General features: G+C 29.2%; 1 protein-coding gene across 1 annotated transcript; it reads left to right on the forward strand.

Moving 5' to 3' along the window:
- Positions 1 to 2495: 2495 nt before the first annotated feature.
- Positions 2496 to 24040, forward strand: LOC142325671 (glycine dehydrogenase (decarboxylating), mitochondrial-like). Its single transcript, XM_075367705.1, has 9 exons — positions 2496 to 2631; positions 4923 to 5058; positions 7601 to 7607; positions 8164 to 8250; positions 12547 to 12723; positions 16950 to 17095; positions 17267 to 17386; positions 19089 to 19299; positions 23228 to 24040. Exons 1-8 carry the CDS (start codon positions 2496 to 2498, stop codon positions 19090 to 19092), a joined length of 813 nt encoding a protein of 270 aa, XP_075223820.1. The 3' UTR covers positions 19093 to 19299; positions 23228 to 24040.
- Positions 24041 to 24200: the final 160 nt, after the last annotated feature.

The raw sequence follows: 24200 nt of genomic DNA on the forward strand, positions 1-24200 counted from the left end.
TTTATTTTTTTTTATGAAATAAAGACAGCTGCTTGTAGAGAAATCACATATAAGCCTCACTTAGTGTGGTTGAGAAAAAGTCCATGCGTATTTTAGGGGATTTTTCCTGATTGAGGAACTACACCTTCAAAGCTTCCTGTAAACTTAAAATTCATTCAACTGCAGGCGTAAGAGATACCCATCTTGTTCTTGAGTGGTAAAGCAACTGTTTGTAAGTTATATCAACAAACTCACAGAAACTTCAGTTCTGCTTGTGTAGAGAAGTAGTTGAACAGTTTGACAGCTACTGTGTCAAAATCGATTGCAAGGACATCAGCTGCACAAGAAACTGTATTGTGCAATGTGTGTGCAGGGCACCCAATCCCCTCTATGTCTTTCCACAAATTACCTTGCAGTTTGTGGAAAATGTTGTTTACCCCTTTGTGGTTCGCACCTCCAAAATTAGCCTTTGTGTTATCACCACAAAATGACGAATATTTATCTAAAGGGAGGTTTACTTCAGCTAGGCTTGCTTGTTAAACAGTAGATGGTTATAGTATCTGAACTGTTATCTTTCAGTGATGAAACCTTTATTATTTTACTGGTAATATAATCATCTTCTTTAAAATATTGAACAACAACAGGAAATATTTTTCTGCTTTATGGTCACTAGCATCAGTTGAAACTTCATAATATGGAATTTCTTCTAATTCTGAAACCCAAGTACTAACTGAATGTGAAGAAAGCATGTAACTGATAAATGAGTAGCTTTAGTGCGTGCTGTTTATTGTTTTACTGTAACCTTAGAGTCGGGATAAATATTCGGATTTAACTTATTTGAATAATCAACTGATTTAAAAGAGCGATGCTATTTTACAACATGGTACCTGCTGTAAGATCAGCAGTAGCTATGATTACTTCTTCTTTCGAATCCTTTTTCACAAAAAAATTCGCCAATCATCTTAGAAGAATTCACACCGTACATGCTATTTTTATGTTTGTTTTTAAATGGTTTAACAGATCAGCTCTAATGCCGTGACTTACTGAGATGAACTTGTTGCAGAAAGAACAATATGCTTCTTCTTCATTCTTCTCCTTTTTAATAAAAGTTCACCTTAGAATATTGTTCTCTGAAATGACATTTTCATTTTGGCATTGTACATGCAAACGCTACACTAACATGCAGCAACTTAAATATGTGCACAATGAAATAGCCTAAACTCCAAAATAACAGTAATGACACAAACTGTCTGTGAGCAGTGAAGTGACTAACCTTGATTTGGCTTTTGTTTTGGTTTGACATCTGCTGTCTGCAGGCAGGCGCGCAGGTCAGAAGTTGTCAACCCTCAACGCATAAAATTTCCCTAAATTAGAGTGAAATTTGTCTTCCGAAAAATAATGTTTATATTATTTACCAAACCGGGATAATTTAATATCCTGAAAATCCTTCTCGGGTCACCAGGACGTTGAGGATAAAACAAGTGACAGTCTCAAAAAATCAGGACGTACAGCAACTCTATTCATGCAGGATGGAGCCAGACCACTCACAGCTAATGTTGGTTTAGACTTTTTGCATGAAACTTTTAACGCAAATGTCATTTCAAACCGATTTCGTAATCGTTTTGTGTGCGAATAGAACTGCCCCCGAACAGTCCTGATTTGAATCCGTGTGATTATTTTCTTTGGGGATTAAAGAAGGAAAAAATTTTCCTAAACATCCTTGTACAGTGATGGAACTGTGGGTCCCGATCATCGAGGCGTGCAATGAGATAACTGAGGATATTTGTCGTCGAGTTACTAACAATGTAGGAGTTCATGTTGATGGATTTGCTAGATGTGATGGTGGTCATATTGAACATATGATAAGCAGAACATAATCTCCAGGTATATACTAAACACATTGTATTTTACTTTTCTGTATCGCAATTCAAATAAATATTTTTTAACAAAACCAAATGTTAGATAATTTCGTGCACCACTCTGTATACATACTCGTATATATTAAAAATAACGGCAAAATATTAAAAAAAAAATAGATTAACAAAAATTATTAGGTAATGACTGCAAATAGAGTTTCTCAGTATTAAAGTCATATTCTTAATGTCTGTCTATTTTGTCTGTATAGTAATATATGGCTAAAATACGACTGTTTCATTAACTGATAAACATTTTATCCAAATTCATCCTTGCAAAAAGATGAATTAATAAATTAACTTAAAATCACATATTTGGTCATTTCTTTTATCTTTTTATTTATGTTAGGGCTTTTATTGTATGTACTACTTTTCAATAGCATACTAATATAATGGTGTTCATTACTTTGCTAATGATGTTTTCTTGATCATGTTGCATTCTCCTGGTGGTTTTCTGTAAATTCCTAACTGAAGTTTCTTTTCAATTTTTTTTTGATGTTCATATCCAAAATTATTTTCTATTTCCTTTGTGTGTACTAAATTTTTATGACAGATATTGAGTCTATATCAGTCTGAATTAATTTAGTTTGTAATTTAAACTTTATGAATAAATTGCACTATGAAATAGAATATATTGATTTGTGGTTTATTATTTTTTTGTCATTGGATGAATTAAGCAGTAAGGCGGTTCCTGATAATATAAATCTGAGAAGACCATTACATTTGGATGAGCCTTTAGGTAATACATTTTTAATGGCTTTATGTATTTTTTAAGAATTTTATTTAAATCCTTTTGACAACACAAATGTTTTCAGCAAAAGTGCTGCTGTCATTGTTGCACTATGATTTCAATTAAAATTATTAGTGGTAATTTTTTTTTAAAACCACGTAAATAAGATGTCATCACACACACACACACACACACACACACACACACACACACACACACACACACACACACACACACACACACACATACATGCATACATTCATACATTCAATCATACATATATATATATATATATATATATATATATATATATATATATAATAATAATGTTATTTTTAAACAAATAACATTAATTTAGTTGACAAACAGATCTGGTTCAAAGATAATTTGGATGACAACTTATTTTCATATCATTTTCATGACATATATATATATATATATATATATATATATATATAAAAGAGATATTCCAATTAACATTTTATTGTAAAATGTATCTGTTTCATTTTTAGTTAATCATAAAATGATATGAAAATTCTTTATTGGGCTTTATGTTTTAGAGACCTAACAAAATATAATAAGCATTAGTATTGCAATTAGTCGAAATTTTGGGGATCTAACTTCTTTAATTTCTGATTGTTTTGAGTTAAAAAAAAAGGGTAAAATTCTGTAGGTGTGTATTTGTTTGGGTGTTGGCATTTATCTACCATAATGTGTCTAACATACATTCATGAAATTTCATATGATAACCTGCATATACGTAATATCGATGATGTTAAATTTTAATGAAAATTGAACAAGGTGGTGGAATTAATTACAGCTAAGAAAGTTTTTTAACCGTACTTTCAGTTAAAAAGAATTGTAAAACAAAATATAAAAGCACAAACAAACAAAAGCAAATAAAAATTTCACCAACACCGATCAGGACTTTTAACATAAATGTGCAGAGCTGATTTAGTGTAAAAGATTTCAAGCCATCAGTTACTGCTATTACTTTGCTTTGTGATCTTGCTACTACTATAGATATTATTAAAATATTTTAAAGTTATAAAATTGTGAAAATCTTGCAGTTTATTTGAATTTTATCCCATCATATTTTTGTTTGTTTTTTGATGAATCAAATATTTTTTATACTTCTGTTGATGCAACACATAATGTCTCTGGAACTCAAAACTTGTTCCACAAGTGCAATCTGTGAATTGAGATATACAGAATGTTGAGGGGATATCTTGAGATATAGCAGGTTGCAGTTCATATCTGAATAATGTCTTAAATTTTGTGACATAAATGAAATGCCTCACTAAAATCCTACATCCTCCCAGGATAAGTAGGGTATCCTGAGAATGTCTTAAAATTCAAGTAAATATAGAAAATCCCTGAAAATTTTTAAATTTATCTTTTTAATTTATCAATAATAAAATTAATATTATTAAATTTAAGTTTACAGAATCCCTTTGATTCTTTGAACTCCCATTCTCACGGAATTTATGTAGCATAATTTAATTATAGGGAACAGAACTGGTTAACGGGCTATCAATGTTATTATATTGTTATATGCGACTATCCTTGAATATGTTGTCATCTAACAAACAGAATAACATAAATTTTACCCTTGATCGTGTAAATTTGAGGTGACCATTACTATTTTCTACCCAGCACATTAAATCGAAAATTCCTAATCCAAATTGAAAACAGTTTGTTGGTCTTTTCTTATAGTTAAGGACTCTATGTAATACTTGAATAACTCCCAAATAAAAGTTCATAATGCTTAAACAGTTAGTTTAATTCTTTTCTTTGTAGAGAGGGGCAATTCCTGCAATACCCTGATTGCAGTATCAGGATATTGGAAAGTTTTGTAGATTACTTCTTGATTGACACTTAGTACTGATGAACTAATTCTTGTTTTAAATGTGTGATTTATTTTATCTATTTGTATATCTTATGTATTGTGGCATTTGCAATGTGAAATATATATTACGCGATGAATTGAAATAATTATTTATAAAGTATTGTAAAAGAATAATTAATGAAGTGCAACTTTCAAATATATACAATACTTGTTAGAAAACAACTGACCTTGAAATGGTTCTGACCAATCAGCAGAGATGGATTGGATGCATATGGGTGGTTTATATCTTAAAAATTAATTATATTTAATCTGCAAATGAATTAATTCATTTGCAGATTAATTCGATTTAGGGAGGTGCACAAAGAACATTTATTGGGGATGGATATAAAGTGCTTTGTACTTAACTTTATGGGATTAATTTAAAAATTATTATTCATATTTAAATTTACAGGTGAATATGAACTTATAAAAAAAATTAGAAAAATTGCAGAACTTAACCAAGTATGGCGGTCATATATTGGTATGGGATACCATAATTGTTGCGTCCCGCATACTATAATGAGAAATATTTTTGAAAATCCAGGCTGGTAAGTCAATTTATCTCTGTATTAAATGTTCATGGTTTTCTTATTTTTTTAATCAGTACTTGTTATTTTTCTTTTATTACAAACCTATATAATGCAGCATTATAGTAGAAATCTTTTTTCAAAGTATAGAACAAAAATAACTTCTTACAACAAATATGGCCGTAAAATAATTTCCTGAAACATATAAGTCAATGATCCCTAAGATAACACGAAGCATTGTGAATTACTATTAAAATACTTTAAGAAAATGCCAAAAATTAAACTTTAAAGATAATAAAAAATAATTTTGACCTTACCTAACAAAAGAATAAACAAAAACATACTTTCAGAATACACCAAGAACAATAGATAATTAACATGCTCATCCACAACATCTTAAGTAATCAGCCTCATAAACTATCTGCTTAAGTATAATCTACTCATGTCCCCTAAAGAGCACATAAGGACTCTTCACTACAGAATGTCTAACACCTAGATTCTCATTCTGTGTAACAGCACACTCATCGATAGTCTTATACAAAATTAATAAAAATACTAAAAAAGGTAAGCGAAACAAAAAATACATCATTTTAATATATATAAAACATAACGAATCGGAGAAAATAGCTTATAAATTAAAAAAATCTGGATGCAGTGTGGCTTTTCAAACATTGATCAGACAAAATAAACAATTTTACACAGAAAAGAAACAACCTGGAATATTTCACTATTCTGTAGTATGTAAACTGAATTGTTCAAACCACATAATTTTCTACATCAGTCAAACAGGGTACAATTTCATTCTAAGATATAATGAATATTATAAAAGCTTTCCACATCAACGTAGAACCAATATTTGCCAGTAATCTTGTCGACACAATAAGCATGTCGACCGACATTAATAATAAACTTGATATTCTTAATTTTCATAAAAGAATTGCTTATTAACATACTCAAACGTTATGAAATAGAAGAAAATTTCATTCATAACTGCATTGCTGGGACTTGAAGATTAAAATGTTTTATTTTAAATAATGAAAAAGACAAACAAATGTTTTAAGACTGAGAGGTGTTGCTATCATCAACCATATCACATATAAAAATGTAATAATTTTAAGAAGTGAAATAAACAAAGGTCAGGGATAGGGGCAATTACTTTTATACCGAGATTTTGAATAGTAGATTTTGGATATCGGTACTCTTTGAGAGTTAGGTTTCATCTCAGAAATGGTTGATCTGAGATTGTACAAGACTACATTTCATTTACATTCATACATATCATCCTCATTCATCTTCTGAAGTAATACCTTGTGGTGATTCCGGAGACTAAACAGAAAAGAAAAAAGGGATAAGGGCCGGGCAATAATGATCAGATGAGGAAGCGGTTATAATGTTACCAGTTGTAAATAATTACAACCATTGAACTCAGTAAGTCAGGTAAACAAAAAAAGAAGAGACTTAAGAAGCAAGAAATTCATCTCCTGAAACCAGAGTTAATGGAAAAAGATGAAGAAGAAACATTGATAAAATCCAGTTTCTCTTCTTCATCTCAGTCTGTTTACAAGAAAGGTGACTGCCTCAGCATTTCTTTGCAACTCACTTAAAGAGAGTGTGTTATCCCCTTCATAAACTAAGGCCCCGTCAGGTGCATCCCTGCTAGACCAAAAGATACTGCCAAGGCCTTCAGAGAACAGAGGAAGAAAGGATGCAAAAATTTAGCAATTCTCCCAAGGATAACCGTAGTCAAAATTTTCAAACTTACACAATCTAATAAGATCAGAACGCAATACAAAATTCCATCCAGTTTATCTACTGGTTGTAACGAATACCATGATTCAATTTCCAGAAAATGTCATTATTTGTATATATATATATATATATATTTCACTTTCTTGTGGACACGATAACTGCCATAATCTTGTGCCAGTCACTTTCAAATTGACACAAAGTATAATGACCCAAAATTTTGGTCGAGTTCCTAAATGGGTAAAATCAAGCCATGGGGGGAAGCTTTTTCAAAAAAAACAAAATATTTCTGTAACTTTCTTATTAAGTAAAATATCAAATTAATTTAAAGTTCCTACTATTCTTTGGATAAGGGCCTAAACCTTATCTAAGTAAAGTTTTTTGATATCACCAACCATTGGCCCAGGGGGTGGGAAGAATGGAGTTTCGAAGACAAAAAAAAAATCATACCTCCCTTAGTAGATACAGTATCAAATCGGTTGAAAGTGGTCTTCAGTCCTCTAAACATTACTTAAAATATTTGTCTGAAACAATGACCAACCCTTATGACAAGGGATGACCAAAATTTTGCTGGAATTGTAAGATGACGAGGGGGGCTTGTCATATGCTAAACATGTGAAACCTTTTTCACGTGCAACCATTGTCATATTGAGTAAATTTGTAGTTTTTCTTAACTTTAAGGTGGAAATCGTTTTTATCTCTTACTTAGCACCGGTGAAATATACCTCCGCCTTTCAGCATGTCGAAAGGAATTTTTTATAACCGACTCAGCGTAATCTTGAGAGATTTTTGATATGTTTATTTCAGTTGTTAATAGTTATGAAGTACGTATAACTTATTTATTTTTTCCTATCGATATAAATTTGATAGAATACAGAAAAAAATTAGTTTTTATTTAAAAGTGATCTAATCGCATTGCTACAAGCCTTGTAGCAATATGTTTAATCTGCTCAGAAGACCAGTTTTCTCATTATGTAATTAAGATGTAAAAGCTGTAAAAATATACCTTTCAAATAGTGTTGGTGGTTTTCAGTAAGGTTTATAAATACAGATGGTTAATGGCTAAATGCAGATGGTGGGAATAAGTTAATAATGAGTTAATGAAGAAGTTGATGAATGACATATCATGAACTGGTTTGAACTGTCAAGAGTATTTACATTATAAATGGTTAAATGTGTTTGTCTCCTACCATAGCAGTTCATAATATTAATAATAATAATCAAATTTTATATCAATTTTGCCATAATATTGATCATCTTAAAATATATTTTTTGATATATTGTTTATATAACTTTTTAAATAAAAAGTTTATCCTATAAAAGTTTTGTTTTATTTTGAGTTAATATTCCTTAAAATGACTTTTTATCTGTGTTTTTTAGGTTGGTATTTCACTTGATGAAACTGTATCGCATGATGATGTAAGCGATTTGCTTTGGATCCTTGGATGTGAAACATCGTTAGAAGAGGTATAGTATATATTTTTAAACTACATAAACAATATTTGAATTCATTTACTATTATTTTGAAAAAGTGTAAATTTTAATGTAATTTCATAAACATTTTAGTACATTTTATGAATATTTTTTAATGCATTAATCTATAATTCTTATGTTCACACTGAAATTGTTAATGAGTTAACACTTTCAGCCGTACATCTTGCTCTAGTAATATGTTAAAGTAAATATGAATGACAAATTTAGTTCTAAAACTGTGTCAGTGACCATATTTCTTTCTTTCCAGCCAGGAGGGCTGGCTTTACCATTAGTTTGGCTTGTTGTGCAATCCCTTCATAGGAAACAAGAGTCCTTGACTAATTCTTCAGGCAAGGTCTTACTGATACCAATCTGTAGGTGGTAGCATAGTACATAGATGGAACCAGGGCAGCTTACCATAATACTTACCTAAGTTCCTAAGTAAGAAGGATAAGGATAACAAAAGGGTAGGGAACAGGCAAGGAACAATCAACCGATTGGTCCTGATTTGGTTAGTTTACTGTCTTCTCAGGAATGATAGTTTCTTTTTTTACTATTATAATAAAAATCTTGCAGTAGGGGGCTGCATATGTTGAGAATTTTAAGTGAAGGGGATTTACACAAAATCAGATAGCAAATACGATTGTCATTTTGTGTACGATGTGTGTGCATACGTTAGTACTGTTTAAGATATAAATAAATATTGTTACAAGAAATGTCAAGCAATTTACCTCTTTGTTTCCTTGCTCTACCTTCAATTAATGCTTTTTCCTTCTGTTATACTCTGATCATCCTCTCTATTCCGTACTCTACCCATTAAATAATAATCTATTCAAAAGCATTCAAAATCGTGTTTTATGAAACATAAATAATGTTCAGACATTGTATAGATAATGTTATGTTTTACTTGTTAAATCTTTGTAGGGTTGTATTTTTAAATAGGTGTTCCAATTTTAAATTTTTTTACCTATCTAAATAATTTTTTTCATGACTGAACACTAGGAATTGTAATAAATATTTAAAAATTTTTCAGTATTTGGAACCTTCTAAAAAGAATCCATTCCTCACCAAAGCACTATTTCCTCTTCATGCCTGGACCACAAAAAATGTAAGATTTTATTTATTTTTATTTGTTAACAGGAAAATAAACTGATTATTGATATAACTTATGTCTGAAATTTTTTCAAATCACCAGAAAAATTATATACAATTAACCTAATTCTTGTAGGGATTAGAATCTTATAATTTTTAAGAAAACCTTTTTTTAGAAAATTTCTTTTATTATTCATTAGTGTTAATTTTAGAGAAATAAGGGGACATTCATTATGAAAGTACATTTTTAAAATTTTAATATGCTCTAAAGAAATTAGAATAGGAAATTTTAAAAAACTTGATTTTTTAACATAAAAGGTTGAAATATTCAAAATTAATAAAATATGCAAATTACTTTAATTAGGTTTCTTAAAAATGTAGTGAAATCCATAGAAGAAATTGGTTACAAAAAAGTAAAAACTGATTGTTGTAATTTTAAACATTATATAATAAGAACATATAATAAACAAGAACTTACTGATCCCTGTCTTTAACCAAATGTGATACACTCCTATTTTGTGGAGCCACATGATCTGACAAATATGTGCTATTAAGTAAACATCAAAATCCTTTTGTAACATATTTTTTATTTAATTGTAGGAATTGTTTATATTAAATAGCGTGTAAATAAAACTATACAAAGTATTCTAAAAAGTTAAAAATATCTTTGAAAATAATTTATTAGGTGTAACAGAGAAGAATCTTTAAAACACAAAGTCTGGTTATATTAAACATATAACCATAAACAAGAAGTAAGATAAACAGTTTCATTTCTAATTATCAAATAAAATTATAAACTAGGTGAAATTAATAAAAAAAAAATTTAATTGCAGTTAAATAAACTATTTTAAAATTCATCTCGTAAATATTACATAATGTTATGAATGATTTGAATAGTATAGTGTACTGCCTAGAAAATCAGGTATATAAAGGAACATATTTACCAACAATATAGGCTATAAGAAAAACTAAAGATTTATTTCTATAAAAGTTCAGTGTAATTAAAGAATCACATCTGTAACTGAGTAGAGCTGCCCTGGAATTACACCAATCATTCATATTAAACAACATTTTTCTAATTTCCATTTGTTTTTTTTTTTTTACAAAGATATAGTTATTATGCCATACTCTATGTGCTTAGTAAAGGATGTTTTTTTATCTTGTATGTAAAAAGAATTTTCCTTTTATTTCTTGATACCTGAAGTTTTTTCTGAATATCAGATCATTTTGGTAAAATGCCTCGTTCTTTAAGACAAGTCAGATCAAAGATTAGATACATGCTAAATACAATAAACAGTTTCAATTTGAAACCAAACTCTTTGTATATGGTGTGTGTGTATGTGTGTTTTGGTGAAATCTGTTCAAAAAGTATCATACCTATCTTTTTCTTGAAAATTACTTGAATGTGATCAGTAAAGTTTGGTAAAAGTGCAGGACTATGTTCCACGTGTATTTTTTGTAATTGCATAGAGGATGTCATTTGTTATTCAGCAGCTATTGCATGCATGAGTTTTGCAGGGCTTGTTGCAATTTTATTTTGTGCATAATGATGATATACACTAAACATTATTATATCAAGTTCTGCCAAAAGCTTAGTGAAACACAAAGAAAAACGATTAAGAAGATTAAGCAGACTTTTGGGAGTGAAGCTACAGGAGTAATAAATATTACAGAATGGAATAATAATTTTCAAAATAGTGACACTTCAGTTGAGAGTGAACAACACACCAATAGGATATTAACAAGCCGAACTCCAAATATCATTAACAATATATGCAATTTGACATGGAAAATCATCTGCTGACTAAGAAATTACAAAGGACATTGGGATTAGTGATGAGTTCACCTGATTTTAAAGGATGAATTGAGCTTGTAGACACAGACCATGAAATTTGTACCAAAGTTGCTTTACTTGAGCAGAAAAAGATTTGTTTTGATGTTGCATAGTAGTATACCAATGTGATCCTAAATCTCTTAAGACCATGTTGTCGATGAATCTTGGGTATATGGATATAACCCAGAAACGAAAGCTCAGTTGACAGTTATCAGGATTTCCATGCACACTGGAAAACCTGGAATTTGAAAAATCTTTAAGTTCTGGAAATTTCTTGGAATTTGAGCTTATTTGTCATAAAATATTTATTACTGATGTAGAAATTTTGCAAAATTTTACTTATTTTTCCATACTATTATTTTAACCAAGTTCATTTTTTAGTAGAATATATTCTGAAAATAAGGGAGGTTGAAAGATATCTAATTTTATTATTTCTATCATTAGTTTTATTATCTTTGTCAATCAAAAAAAAAAAATTATGACAAATAAAAAAAGTATGAGTTTCATAAAATACCTTGAAATTTTTATCTATGTCTCCACATACAACAAACAATTTTTCCACATTCACTAAATGTGTTTCACTGACTTTATTAAATTTAAGTTTCACTGACTCTACTAAATTGAAGTTGTAGAAAAAAATTGATGATCAATATCATTGATGCTTTTTTTATGCTTAACAGATGTTGTGTAGGATTTTGAGTGTAATTTTTTAGCTGTTACTGATCTTTTTAATGCCTAAATAAATCACCATCATTTCCAAGGCCAAAGAAAGCAAGACAAGTGAAAATGAAGCTGACTGTTTTTTTTTTAATTTCCTCAGAGTTGTGCAACCCAAGTATGCCCCAGAATTCTAAACTATCAAGAAACAGAACTCTCTAAAGGATCTCCATTACCTTTGTCATGCAGTTTGGTACAAGAGATTGGATCTATGGAAATTACATAAATGTCAGTTGCATCATAACACACACGCCTATTTGTCACATGTAATCCAGAACTTCAAATACAGAAAGTATTTATTCTGTATAGTCAAATACAGAAATCCTCAGTTCACTAGAACCTAAGACATTTTTTTGAAATCACTACTCACCAGATATGGCTCCTTGTAATTTCTGGTAACTTCAAATGCTTCTGAAAGTGTTCTGATGTCACAGCTGGGAGATATAATGATGAATGTGATAGCACAACTTGTAGAAATATCAAAAGAGATGTACAAAAAATATTTTCAGTATTATGATAAGAGGCTATTTTGTAGGAAACAAAGATTTATAGCCACTTGGTCAATGGTCAGACAGATTTTGAACAAACCTTGTATTTATGTTTTATTTTATAAAGTTTAGTAATAATTATTAATTTTCTGTTTTTAGATTGCTGAAAACAGTGATATATTAAGCAACAGTATTTTGAAGACAGAATTCAAAAGAATGTCACAGTTTATGACTCATCCTATTTTTAACACTTATCATTCTGAAACAAGAATTGTAAGATATATGAAGTCACTAGAAAACAAAGATATTTCTTTAGTTCATTCTATGATTCCACTGGTTTGTATTTTCTGATTTGTTTAAATAAACTTAGAATAGTTAAAAAATTGTTCTATGCAGTTAGGCTCTAGGAAGTGTTTTTTTCATTTTTTCCAGGAATAAAAATATTAACCCACCGGCTTGGTCTAGTGGTGAACGCGTATTCCCAAATCGGCTGATTTGTAAGTCGAGAGTTCGAGCAAACTCGAGAGCCCTAGTAAAGTCTAGAGTCCTAGTAATGTCAGTTATTTTTACACGGATTTGAATAATAGATTGTGGATACCAGTGTTCTTTGGTGGTTGGTTTCAATTAACCACTCATCTCAGGAATAGTTGAACTGAGATTGTACAAGACTACACTTCATTTACCCTCATACATATCATCCTCATTCATCCTCTGAAGTATTATCTGAAAGGTAATTACCGGAAGCTAAACAGGAAAAGAAAGGAATAAAAATTAAAAAAAAGTGAACAGAATTAAAATAAAGTTTAGTGCTGTCTCTAACATTATTTTTATCCTCTGTTCAAGATTTTATCTATGTTGGGTCATCTGAAATACTTCTAATTTTTGTCCTGCACTATCTTTCACCTGCTGCTGCACATTTGCAGTGTTCTTTTTTGCAAGTTCTTACATCTTCCACTGCTATCATAAACCATCTTATTGCTCTAACTGTACTTCTCATTGCTTACAGTCTCATTTTTACTCCATCCTTTTTCTCTTCTCTACTATACTTCTCTTAAACTGATTTGGCAACCTCTGCATTACTTTTCTTTTCATTATTCAATATCAATTACTTTTATTATATTTCATTCTAGCTCTGCTAAATGAACCTGTTAGGTTTTCACAATATTTTGTATTTCCTCTAGATTATCATAATTGATTTGGCTGTTATTTTCTGCTTTTCCTAGCATTGTTATTCTACCCGTTCGTATTTGGCAAATATCAAAGTATCGCCATTCTCAAAACTACTTTTAGCAATCACTTAATGCCAAAAGTAGTTTTTAGAATGGAGGTACTCCATAACGCATCGACTACAAATGTTAGAGTGACAGTGCTAGAAAGGGCAAAAAACAATATTCAAATTGACCTGTCAGGTTCATTTTACCTTGTATTTTCTCCGCATAAAAGGACTAATTCTAGCTGAGATTTGTCACCAATAAATTAGTGATTATAGTACGGTAAAGATATTACGAGTAGACAAAGCACGGAAGATCAGTTCATTTAAAGAAAGAACAATGGATGTTAATGATGAACAAAATTCACTGATGAGCTAATAAAGACAATTTCAGTGATAGACATTCAGTAATTAATCGGTATACTTCTTGAGTAGGGCTTGGTAGAATTAAGAACTGTTCTTTATTAGATCTCTACTAAAATTGTAGGCTATTAGAAATATTATGTAGAGTGTACCCAAAAATTTTGCTGACATTTATCTACAAGTTTTTTGTTTTTGTTTTTTTTTTTGCTACGGAAAACAAAGAAAGCTTTCTAAACTTTACAGTAATAGCAGATGAAACAAAGACTATTTTACCTATAAATAAACTATTTAAACATCTTGGCAATTTGACACTTCCTGGCAATTTTTAAACAAATATATTAGGGAATTTGATAAATGTTACAGCTTACAATGAACTAAATAATTTTGATGTATGATTAAAAACATGTAGTAAGGAATTTTGGTTTAAGGTTAGCCTCCAATTCCATACTCTTATTTACTATACAAAGTTGTTGGAGACCATCAAGTGAGAAATTTTAGACAATTCCTCTAATAGATGTAATCTTATACAAATAACTGTATGTATATACGTGACATAATCTTAGTGTCAAGGTGCAAAAATGAGATATCCAGTCTAAAAAATACTAGGAAGATTAACAGTATATTATGAAAAACAAATCACTTAGATTCAAATCCTGGGAACACCTCATTTTGACCTACATTTTTGTAACAGAGAACACGTCTTAATATAAGTAGATAAATGACATTCAAACACCAAAGTATACGGGTGTTATGATGGACTTGACCCTATTTGTTATGCATCATTGTCTAAGTTCAAGGTAAATTAGTGGAAAAAATTGAATTATTTGTTAAATTAACAGAGGGGAAGTATAATCAGAAGTCCTTTGCTTGATGACCTTAGTGCTTTGTTTTGCAGCAGGTGGTTATCCAACATCCAAACAGCAAGTGTCTGCATATATCATCCATTTGTTTGGTACTGAATAAATACATTTGAATAGTTAGTAGGTGCTTGAGATTGATACAAATTCAGAAAAAATTATTTTTTGGTCAGGGTAGCACTTCTATACTTCAATTACCAATTACAGAATTACTAGCAAAGAATAAGATGAGAGATTTAAGACTTGCATTCTACAATCATTTCATTTCTACCTCTCCTTGTTGGCCTAAGAGTGATTTTTTTCTTTGAATGAATATCATTCATCGGATCAATGAGGCTCATGGTTCTGAAAGGCTTATCGTATTGAGGCTCTCATGTTGTTATATGGAGAAACTGTTCTGTAGGGTTTGAACTGATGGTTGTAGGGTTATGAATGGATAATGGTACCTTTTATAAAACTCTTCTTTTTTACCTATTACTATTCCTCGGGCAGTAGTGTGCTCCAAGAGAAAATCAGAGTGAATTCCTCCCTGTATTTCTTCTGCCATCTTTGTGTGGATAATTCTGACCGACATCTTTGACATCAAAGCTGTTGGTCTGTAGCATAGTTATCATGATGCCAAGTTCTCTCGGGCATGCTTTACTGTGCTGCAAGAACTGGACACTTGAAAACCATGTGTTCTGCGATATCCTCTCTTCTGCAATAATTACACTTGGCTGAGGGATTCAATGCTTATGTAAACAAGTATGCTTTAAAGTAACTGACCGATCAGGAACTGAGTTAAATAGTACCCCCAGTTTTCCATGCTTTGTGGTCCAGCCATCTCCGTAGATCCAGAAAATTAAAGATATGTATAAAGGACATTAATTGTGAACACATAAAACAAATACATCTATTTATGCATAGTAATAAAGTTTTTATTAAATGGATAACTGGTTTTTGTCGGTCAGCATGAAGAAACAATATTTTTGTTTTTATGTGTTTTAAACAGATTAAAAATGCTTATTTTTTAAAAAATATATTGATTTTTCTCCAAATGATTTTTTTTTAGGGCTATTATGTGAAACTTATTGCCATTTAATGCTGCAGATGGTACTACAATTAACAAATCCATATTGAAGCGGTTAGGACACAATTCTTAGAAGGCTGAGCTTTACTCAATAATACTATAACCATTGGGCTAAATTTTGGCTATCAGATAGGAAACAGAGTCATAGTTCCAGTACATCTACATAGTTGGTCCAAAGGTTATAGCATCTTAACTAGGAGCTCAGACCTTCACCTAATGGACCATTAATGAAAAGGATGGTTTAAGGAAACCCACTTACATATAATAAAATAATAATTTGCAAATATACTGGTAGTTCAGTTTACCATAAATAATTCTGTTTATAGTACAGTCATATTCTAGGTGTAGACCTTATATTTAACGGTACAGTTGTTTTGCTGAGCAGTACTATGAAACAATAATGTTTGTTATTCTCTGCCAGATGGCCAAGATTATCAGCAGTTTTATTTTAATTTTTCTTTCTTTCACACCTTTTATTCACCCCATTGTTAACTGAAATTATGAAAGTAGTTATATACACAGTCATGTTAAAATAGATAATTCAGTTTAAAAATTAATCTAAACATTTTACAAAGTAAATTTATTAAGAAGTACTAAAATAGTAGTTTTTGTAATGGCACATTGAAATTGTTTACCAGAAAAAAATGTTAACACTTAAACAGTAGATAAATAAAAACTTTGTTCTTAAATATGCTTAAACAATAATTTGTTGCATAACCTCTTAATGAAATTTGAAATCACTTTACCTGGAAAAATAGCCAAAAAATTGGTACATTTTATGTTTAATTTGTACAAGTTTTATTCAAATAATTGAAACTCTCAATAATAATACAAAAAAGAACAAGGTTTAATATAATATAAAACTTAATTTATTCCACTGAGTGGTTTTTAAGATATATTTCTTTATAAACAACCTTTTTCTTTTGCAGTAATATATTAGGAAAGTATTTTCACATGCTGTTAAATGCAGGTTTTATTATAAGATATTATGATATTAGCCACTTCCTGATTCTATTTTATTGAATAATTTGTCTAATTAAATATTTACTGATCTGTTTTATAGGTATATCTAGATGGAGCTAATATGAATGCACAGGTAGGTCTTTGTAGACCAGGCGATTATGGATCGGATGTATCTCATCTTAATTTGCATAAAACATTTTGTATATCTCATGGTGGAGGAGGTCCTGGTATGGGACCTATTGCAGTGTAAGTGATTGAAATTGTAATTTACTAACAAATATGATTGTAATAGTGGGTTAGTAACTAAAATTTAATTCACTGTAGAATACATACTCATACCAATGCATGTAGTGCAGTAATAGTCCATGCATTACACAGATTTATTAAATAATTTTATGGAATTTTTTTTTTTTTTAGTAAAGCTCATTTAGCCCCATTTCTACCCAATCATCCTGTTATTGATTTAACTGGGGAAGAGAAATCACAAAGTTTTGGTGCAGTAAGTGCTGCACCTTTTGGCTCATCTGCAATTTTAAGGTAATCAATTATTCATACTGTTAAATATATATATATATATATATATATGTATATAAAGAATATATATATAAAGAATTTAATAAAATAAATAAATTAACTTTAAAGTAATATAAAAATATTACTTTTATATTCATTTAAATTAAAACCAACACAACATAAATTTTTCAAAAAGATTAACTAATTATATATGATTGCTTTAAAACAAAACATTAAAAAAGTAAAATTAATAATAAATCTAATTTTAATACTTATATAGGTAAACACCTGCTTTATAGTACAATGTGGAAAGAAAAAAATTCTATACAGAAATGAGAAATGGGAATTAAAAAAGCCCAATATTTTCAAAAACAATTAAAATTTTATAAATAATATAATTAAAAAAATCTAATTATGCTGATCACATTAGGGAAAATAGACAAATTTTCAAATATAGAAAACATGCAAACATTGATAACAAAATCTAAATCTGTTACTCTCCAAAAAATGTACATCACAAAATTATAATTGTTGTCAGGAGTATGAAACCTCATCATTTATATATGATCTATACATTAAAAAGAAAAAACAGCTAACCACATTTAAAATAAGCAGATAATTTTCTTCAGTTCAGAGGCAATTTGTATCTTACTCAAGATGCTTTATATCTATCTACCTACATACATAGTTTACCTTATGCGCTTTAATCTCTATTCATATTTTTACTTTGAACTATTTTGCTATTACGGCTGTGTATGAATGTATCTTTTCAATATAAGTATTTGAAAAATACAATATGTAATTTCTTTGAAGTTTCATTTACGAATTTAAAGACGTTTTCAAATGGAATATTCCTTTTGTTAATTATATTTTCCAATTCAAAGAAAATAATAAACTTGAAGCTCTTTGTACCTGATTGTAATATATTAATTATTAAATGGAAAAAAATCAGACAAATTTTTAAATTAAAAAAAAAAAACATGTCTTTTTTGTTTTTACTTCATTCATAGTAATAATAATAATTCCCTGTTCAGAGTTGAAAGAGAGACAGTAACAATTCCTGTCTTTTTTATGGTGGAGACATATGTAAAGCACTAGAGGTATAAAGGCACCCATAAGAGTTGTTTTCTCTGAAAATAATGATAACTGTACACCAAGTTCATGTGATAAACAGAGTGAAGGAGTCATTTGTAGGGTTGAATATCGGTAGCAGTTTGATGGGCTTAGTGTATCGATATGCCTTATTTATTTGGCTTGAAGAGAAGGCAGTGGAAAATCACTTCATTCCTCACTTTCCTTAGTAGTAAGCTATGTATGGTATTTTTTTTTTGGAGAGTGACATTTTTGGGAGAAACTTGAAACTCATGTCAAGTTTTGCCTGTACCCATTTCATTTATGACACCTAAAATTTATTTATTTTAGCAAACAGCCTAATTATAATTACAGTTACAATACTAATGAAAGATGAATTTTGTAGCATATGAAAAATGTCAGGCCTGACTAGGATTAGAATGCAGGGCCTCTATGGTGATGAATGCAGGACTTTCATGGAGATCAGCATAGTGGTAATAATAATGATGATGATAATTATTTAAATCAAGACTGAAGATGCTGTAATTATTGAAATAATACCTTCATTTCATGAGTTCTCTTATGTTATTGTATTATTTTTTCATTAATTTATATTGATTTATACTTTTATATTATTTTTCACTACTTTTTTCAGATGATGGGTGCAAAAGGTCTTCGTAAAGCAACACAAGTTGCAATTTTAAATGCAAATTATATGAGTAATCAGTTAAAAGAATATTACAAAACTGTTTATCGCAGTCCTAAAAGTGGTTTAGTAGCACATGAATTCATTATTGATGTTAGAGAATTCAAAAAAACTGCCAACATTGAGGCTGTGGATATTGCTAAACGACTTATGGATTATGGTAAGGCATGAATGAAATTTTTTTTTTTCTGTATTATAAATGGTCTGCAGCATTACAACTCATTTGTATCGAACACTTTTTAGAACATTTAAAATAGCATAAAATAAAACATATTACATTATAGCACTTAACTGTTAGGTGAAACAAAAAAATGATGATACAAGAATATGCTCTTCATGACATAGAGAGCTACTGAAGAAAACATATTTTTATAGTTTTTTCTTTTGTATTGTCAAAATTCAATAATAATGAAATAAGTATTAGTACAACTGAAACTATACAGGCTTTTAGATTTAAATCTGGTATGAGTGAATCAAGGAAGTTTGCTTTTTATTTTGAAAAGCCAGTCACTTTTTTCATTTTTATCTTCTTATTTTATAATGATTGCTAATCTTTTTGTATTTCTATGTCTAGAAAGTACTGTTTTTATATTTTATTATTATAATAGGGCTATTGCATATTCTCTTAATCACAATGATCAAAAAATTTTTACCTACATTTTTAAGAACAGGCTGTGTTGGTGTAAGGCTTTTCTATCATCCGCTACGATCGATCTGGCTTAAATTGTATTATAAGTTTAGGAAATACAAATCGTGTAATATAGTTTTTGTTTGCAAATATTTAAAAAGGCAGGAATAAAAATTCTGAAGAACTAATGATTTAGTGAAAATTATTGTTATATTTAATGAATTGAAAATATTCATTTGAAGCAACAATACTGATTTATGTTTGATTTCAACAGTTCCATTATTTTTTATTACAGTATGGGAATAATTTGCTTTATATGAAAATAATTTTTAAATATTTTTTTCAAAAGAACATATTCTGTTAATGAAATTTATGAGTTGTAAGCTATTTACAAATGAAAAAAATATATATCATGCTGTTGCATGCTACCAGTTTGATAAAGATATTAGAGGATTACACATATTAAAATTCTTACAAATGCAATTTATTTACTCTTAAGTATCTTACTACTTACAAAATAGATAAATTATATTTCACAAACAATAATTCTGATTATCTATGAAATTTACAATAATTAATAAAAATGCATACAAAACTAAAAAGTGAGGTTGCAGCGAGATTACAGTTACATTCATTATTACATTCACAACACTTACTGTACGATTAGATAACGAAATTCTTATTAATATTTTAGCTAGCTGTGTTATATATATATATGCATGTGGGTGTAATACAAATTTAATTTTAAATACAACAACCTTTTTATATAGTTACTGAAAATAAATAACATTTATGTTTGAAAATATCGCTAGATGACAAAGCCAACAGACAAACTGGCTGCCGTTTGATGAACTAAAATTCTTCAAATATATAATCAAACTTCTCATGGAAAATACACAACTTTCTCATAGAAAATAGAGCACCGTAAATTTCTTTTTGTAATGTCTTTCAATAATACAAAGTAATTTCAAATTTAATTATGAGGAGTGTTAAAATTTAAATTATAAATTGAATCTGGTGTGAAATATAAGAAATAAAAGCTGAAGTAGTAGCACATCTGATGGCTGGAAACTAGCATTAACCTATTCCAACAGTTCAGCACTTAGCTGTTATATGTTATTTCGTTATAAGTGGAAAAGTTTATTATTACAAAATTTCTTACAAAAGAAAATATGAAGCTGTCAGAAATTTACATAAGACTTAAAAGATATTATAGTGAAGGAAATGTTGACAAATGTAAGCATTTATAAATGGAGTAAATCTTTTAAGACTGTCGAAACATATAGAGAATAAACCTCACACTTGTTGTTTGAAAACATCGGCAACACAGGAAATGACTGACACGGTTAACACAATTATTCAAAATGACTGTCGAATTACAGTGAATATTGCTTCTACATTTGATATCAGTGTTGTCAGTCTGGATAGCTCTATCAAAAATGAACTCGATTATCAGAAAATAGGCACATTGCATTTTACAAATTCTAATGGACAAACACAAACAGATATGCCTGTTCATTGTTGGTAGCAGTCTACTTACATTATCATTCCTCTTTTTACTTCCTTGGACGAAGTAAGAAAAGTACTGTGATCGCAAAAAATTTTGGTTTTTAGATTTCAACAGAATTATCCATTTTGATCATCCCTAAATCCATTTTAACTAGTTTCGGCGAGACGTCTGTATGTAAAAAAGCATGAATGTATCTTGATAACTCAAAAGTAATTGGCCTTTTGATTGCAATCGACTGAACCAAAAGTGTAAAAAAAAAGCCAAAAATCCAAATGTTTTGTATTTTGGACTCTTTCTTAACTGCAGTATTATAAGCCCTCAGAATTTTTCAACGATATATTGTAAGTAGTACTTAATTTTATTGGTTCCACAGTTATAGCCAAATAAAATTTAATTAATGAAATATTTGGATCTTACAAGGGGAAGGCACATCGGTTCAAATCTGAATTCATATACATTTATTCTTTTTTAACTTTTTTTTTTAATTTAAATATATTGATTTATTAATAATTGTTAACCTCTGACTGTAAAAACAAATTGCAATAAAAATTCAATAACAAAAAAAAAAAAATTAAAAATAAATTGGAAGTTATTAGTGAAATAAAACTTTACATTCTTTTCATTTTAATTCAAAAATTTTTACACAGGCTAATAATTATTATTAGCAAATCAATATAATTAAATAAAGAAAAAAAATGTAAATGAAGTCAAGATTCCAACCGATGTGTCCATGGTTACAGATCTGACACGTTCTCACTTACACTACACAACTACTTGAGTGGCGTGTAACAAAATTAATATATAAACTGAAATAAAATGCTTATATGTACATCACAAAAAAATGTGATCAGTGTGGTGTCCACCACAATGCAATTCTGTAACTGTCCACTTTATATAAAGTATTGGAGGATTGTATCTACATTCAAATGAAATAAGTTTAAATGAAATGCAGCAAAAAATGTGTAGATATAATTTAATAGGCTTACAAGGAAGTCATGTGGTGTTCACTTCAGATTTTTTTTTTTTATCGAGATGAAGTTTCTTACTTTTATATTTCTTGCAAATCGTTTATTTTTTCATATAGCTACATTGTTTACAGGTTTAATTTTAAAAAAAAGTAAAGCTAACTTTAAAAATCATACTACAAACCAAAATGACTTTTTGACTTGTTCAAATTTCAGTTTTTGAAGTCGTTATTAAATTATTCTTAATTTGGTACAAAACCTAAGTCATTCTTTAAGGAGTTACAATAATGATTTTTTATTTAATTTTTCACTGTTTCAACCTGTCTCCTTGAATATTTATTAGTTTTCTCTGCATTAGACATTAACAGAGGGGGAACAATTCTCTTACCTTATCAAAGAGTTACGAAATGATAAATTCCCTGATAAATGATAAATGCCATGCCTGACTGGGATTCGAACCCAGGACCTCTGTATGAAAGGCTGAGATGCTACCACTCACACCATGGAGGCCGAGGCCGGCCATTTGAGATGTAATTTTCAATGAATGTACAGTATGTTATTAGATTCAATTATGTATGTATGTGTGTGGACACATTTCTCTTGGATTTTGATTTTAGATTACTAAATTACACAAATGCAGCCATTCGTTACATGAATTAGCCATTGGGTTTACCTCAACATGGTCGCCAAAATATAAATTTTATAATAATCATTACACAATAACGGGGTAAGCTATCAAGTTGGTTCAAACATGGTAATGTAAGGTTTACTAAAATGCATAAAATATAAAAATATCAATTTTGTAGATCAAGTGTTTTGTTCCACCCCCAAAATGGTGGAAAAACTAACTTTTTAATAATTGGAAAAAAAAGGTATGCCATAAAACCTCCAAAGCAAGAGATAAATAAACCTCCAAGTTAAGAGATTATAACTTTGTATATTTTGTATATTTGTATATTCATATTTCATTTTAAATTCTGTACAGGAATTTGTTCGACCCGATAATAAAATCTGGCCAACAGTTGGACGTATTGATGATATATATGGAGATAAACACCTTGTATGCACTTGCCCTCCAATATTACCAAGTTTTTAATATTAGGATACTATTCAAAAAGAAATAAGTGCTTGAGAATGGAATATCAAGATGGAAAAATTTACAACATAAATGTTAAAAAATTTTTCAAATCAATTTCAGTGTACTTTATTTAAGGTTAAAATTATAAAAATTTTATCCGAGTCTAAGTTGTATTTTCTTGGTGATAAAAGCTTCTACAGAGTCTGCCTCTGTCGATGCTGATTGCTGTAGTAATAATGATGTTTGAACTTAATTTTGTAACATTTTTTTTATTAATTACATGCTCAAAAATTATGTAAGATATTATTAAGTTGTGTTTTTGTAAAACCTCTTTTATTATTATATATATTTTGGATTATTCACAAGTGTATTTAATTTGTGTCCTTTATTGTTTATTTAAGATCTTTTTAATTATGAATTCCTGTGCATTTTAGATTTGTTTCAACAAGCCAGTTTGTGAAAGTATACTCAATGGTGGAGTGAAATGTTTTAATGAGCTCTTATTATGAAATACTCCATCTGTTTTGTCAAATGTAAAACTTATTTCAGTCTCAGCAGTCAAAATTTGTACACCACAGGAGAACAAAATTGTTTGATAATTTGTATATTGTTTTATAGTTCTGAATGCGATGTAACATAAATTATTTTAATGAATTTATCTTTTTTGTAATTTATTTTGTTTTTAATAATAAAATTTGTGTAGGAGTTTGTCTAATAGTGTACTGTAATGGTCATTTGCTTTAATTAAAAATTTTATTCGTGTAATTTATCTCTGTTAAGTGGAATGAAGTGTATTAGTCTGAAAGTTAGAAGTTTATGATATTGAGATGACTAAATGTTATGTATGACAAATTTTTTCAGTTATAGTAAGTTTTCCATA

The sequence above is a fragment of the Lycorma delicatula genome, chromosome 5, assembly GCF_047948215.1.
Source record: "Lycorma delicatula isolate Av1 chromosome 5, ASM4794821v1, whole genome shotgun sequence".
Classification (NCBI taxonomy): Eukaryota; Metazoa; Arthropoda; class Insecta; order Hemiptera; family Fulgoridae; genus Lycorma; species Lycorma delicatula.

What these genes read in the sequence shown, in the direction of transcription:
- LOC142325671 (XM_075367705.1), top strand. Translation starts at nt 2,496, where the DNA reads ATGAATAAATTGCACTATGAAATAGAATATATTGATTTGTGGTTTATT. An exon ending in GTGAAACATCGTTAGAAGAG is followed by an intron (nt 8,251 to 12,546) that starts GTATAGTATATA and finishes TTCTGTTTTTAG; the next exon opens with ATTGCTGAAAACAGTGATAT. An exon ending in TTCATTCTATGATTCCACTG is followed by an intron (nt 12,724 to 16,949) that starts GTTTGTATTTTC and finishes TCTGTTTTATAG; the next exon opens with GTATATCTAGATGGAGCTAA.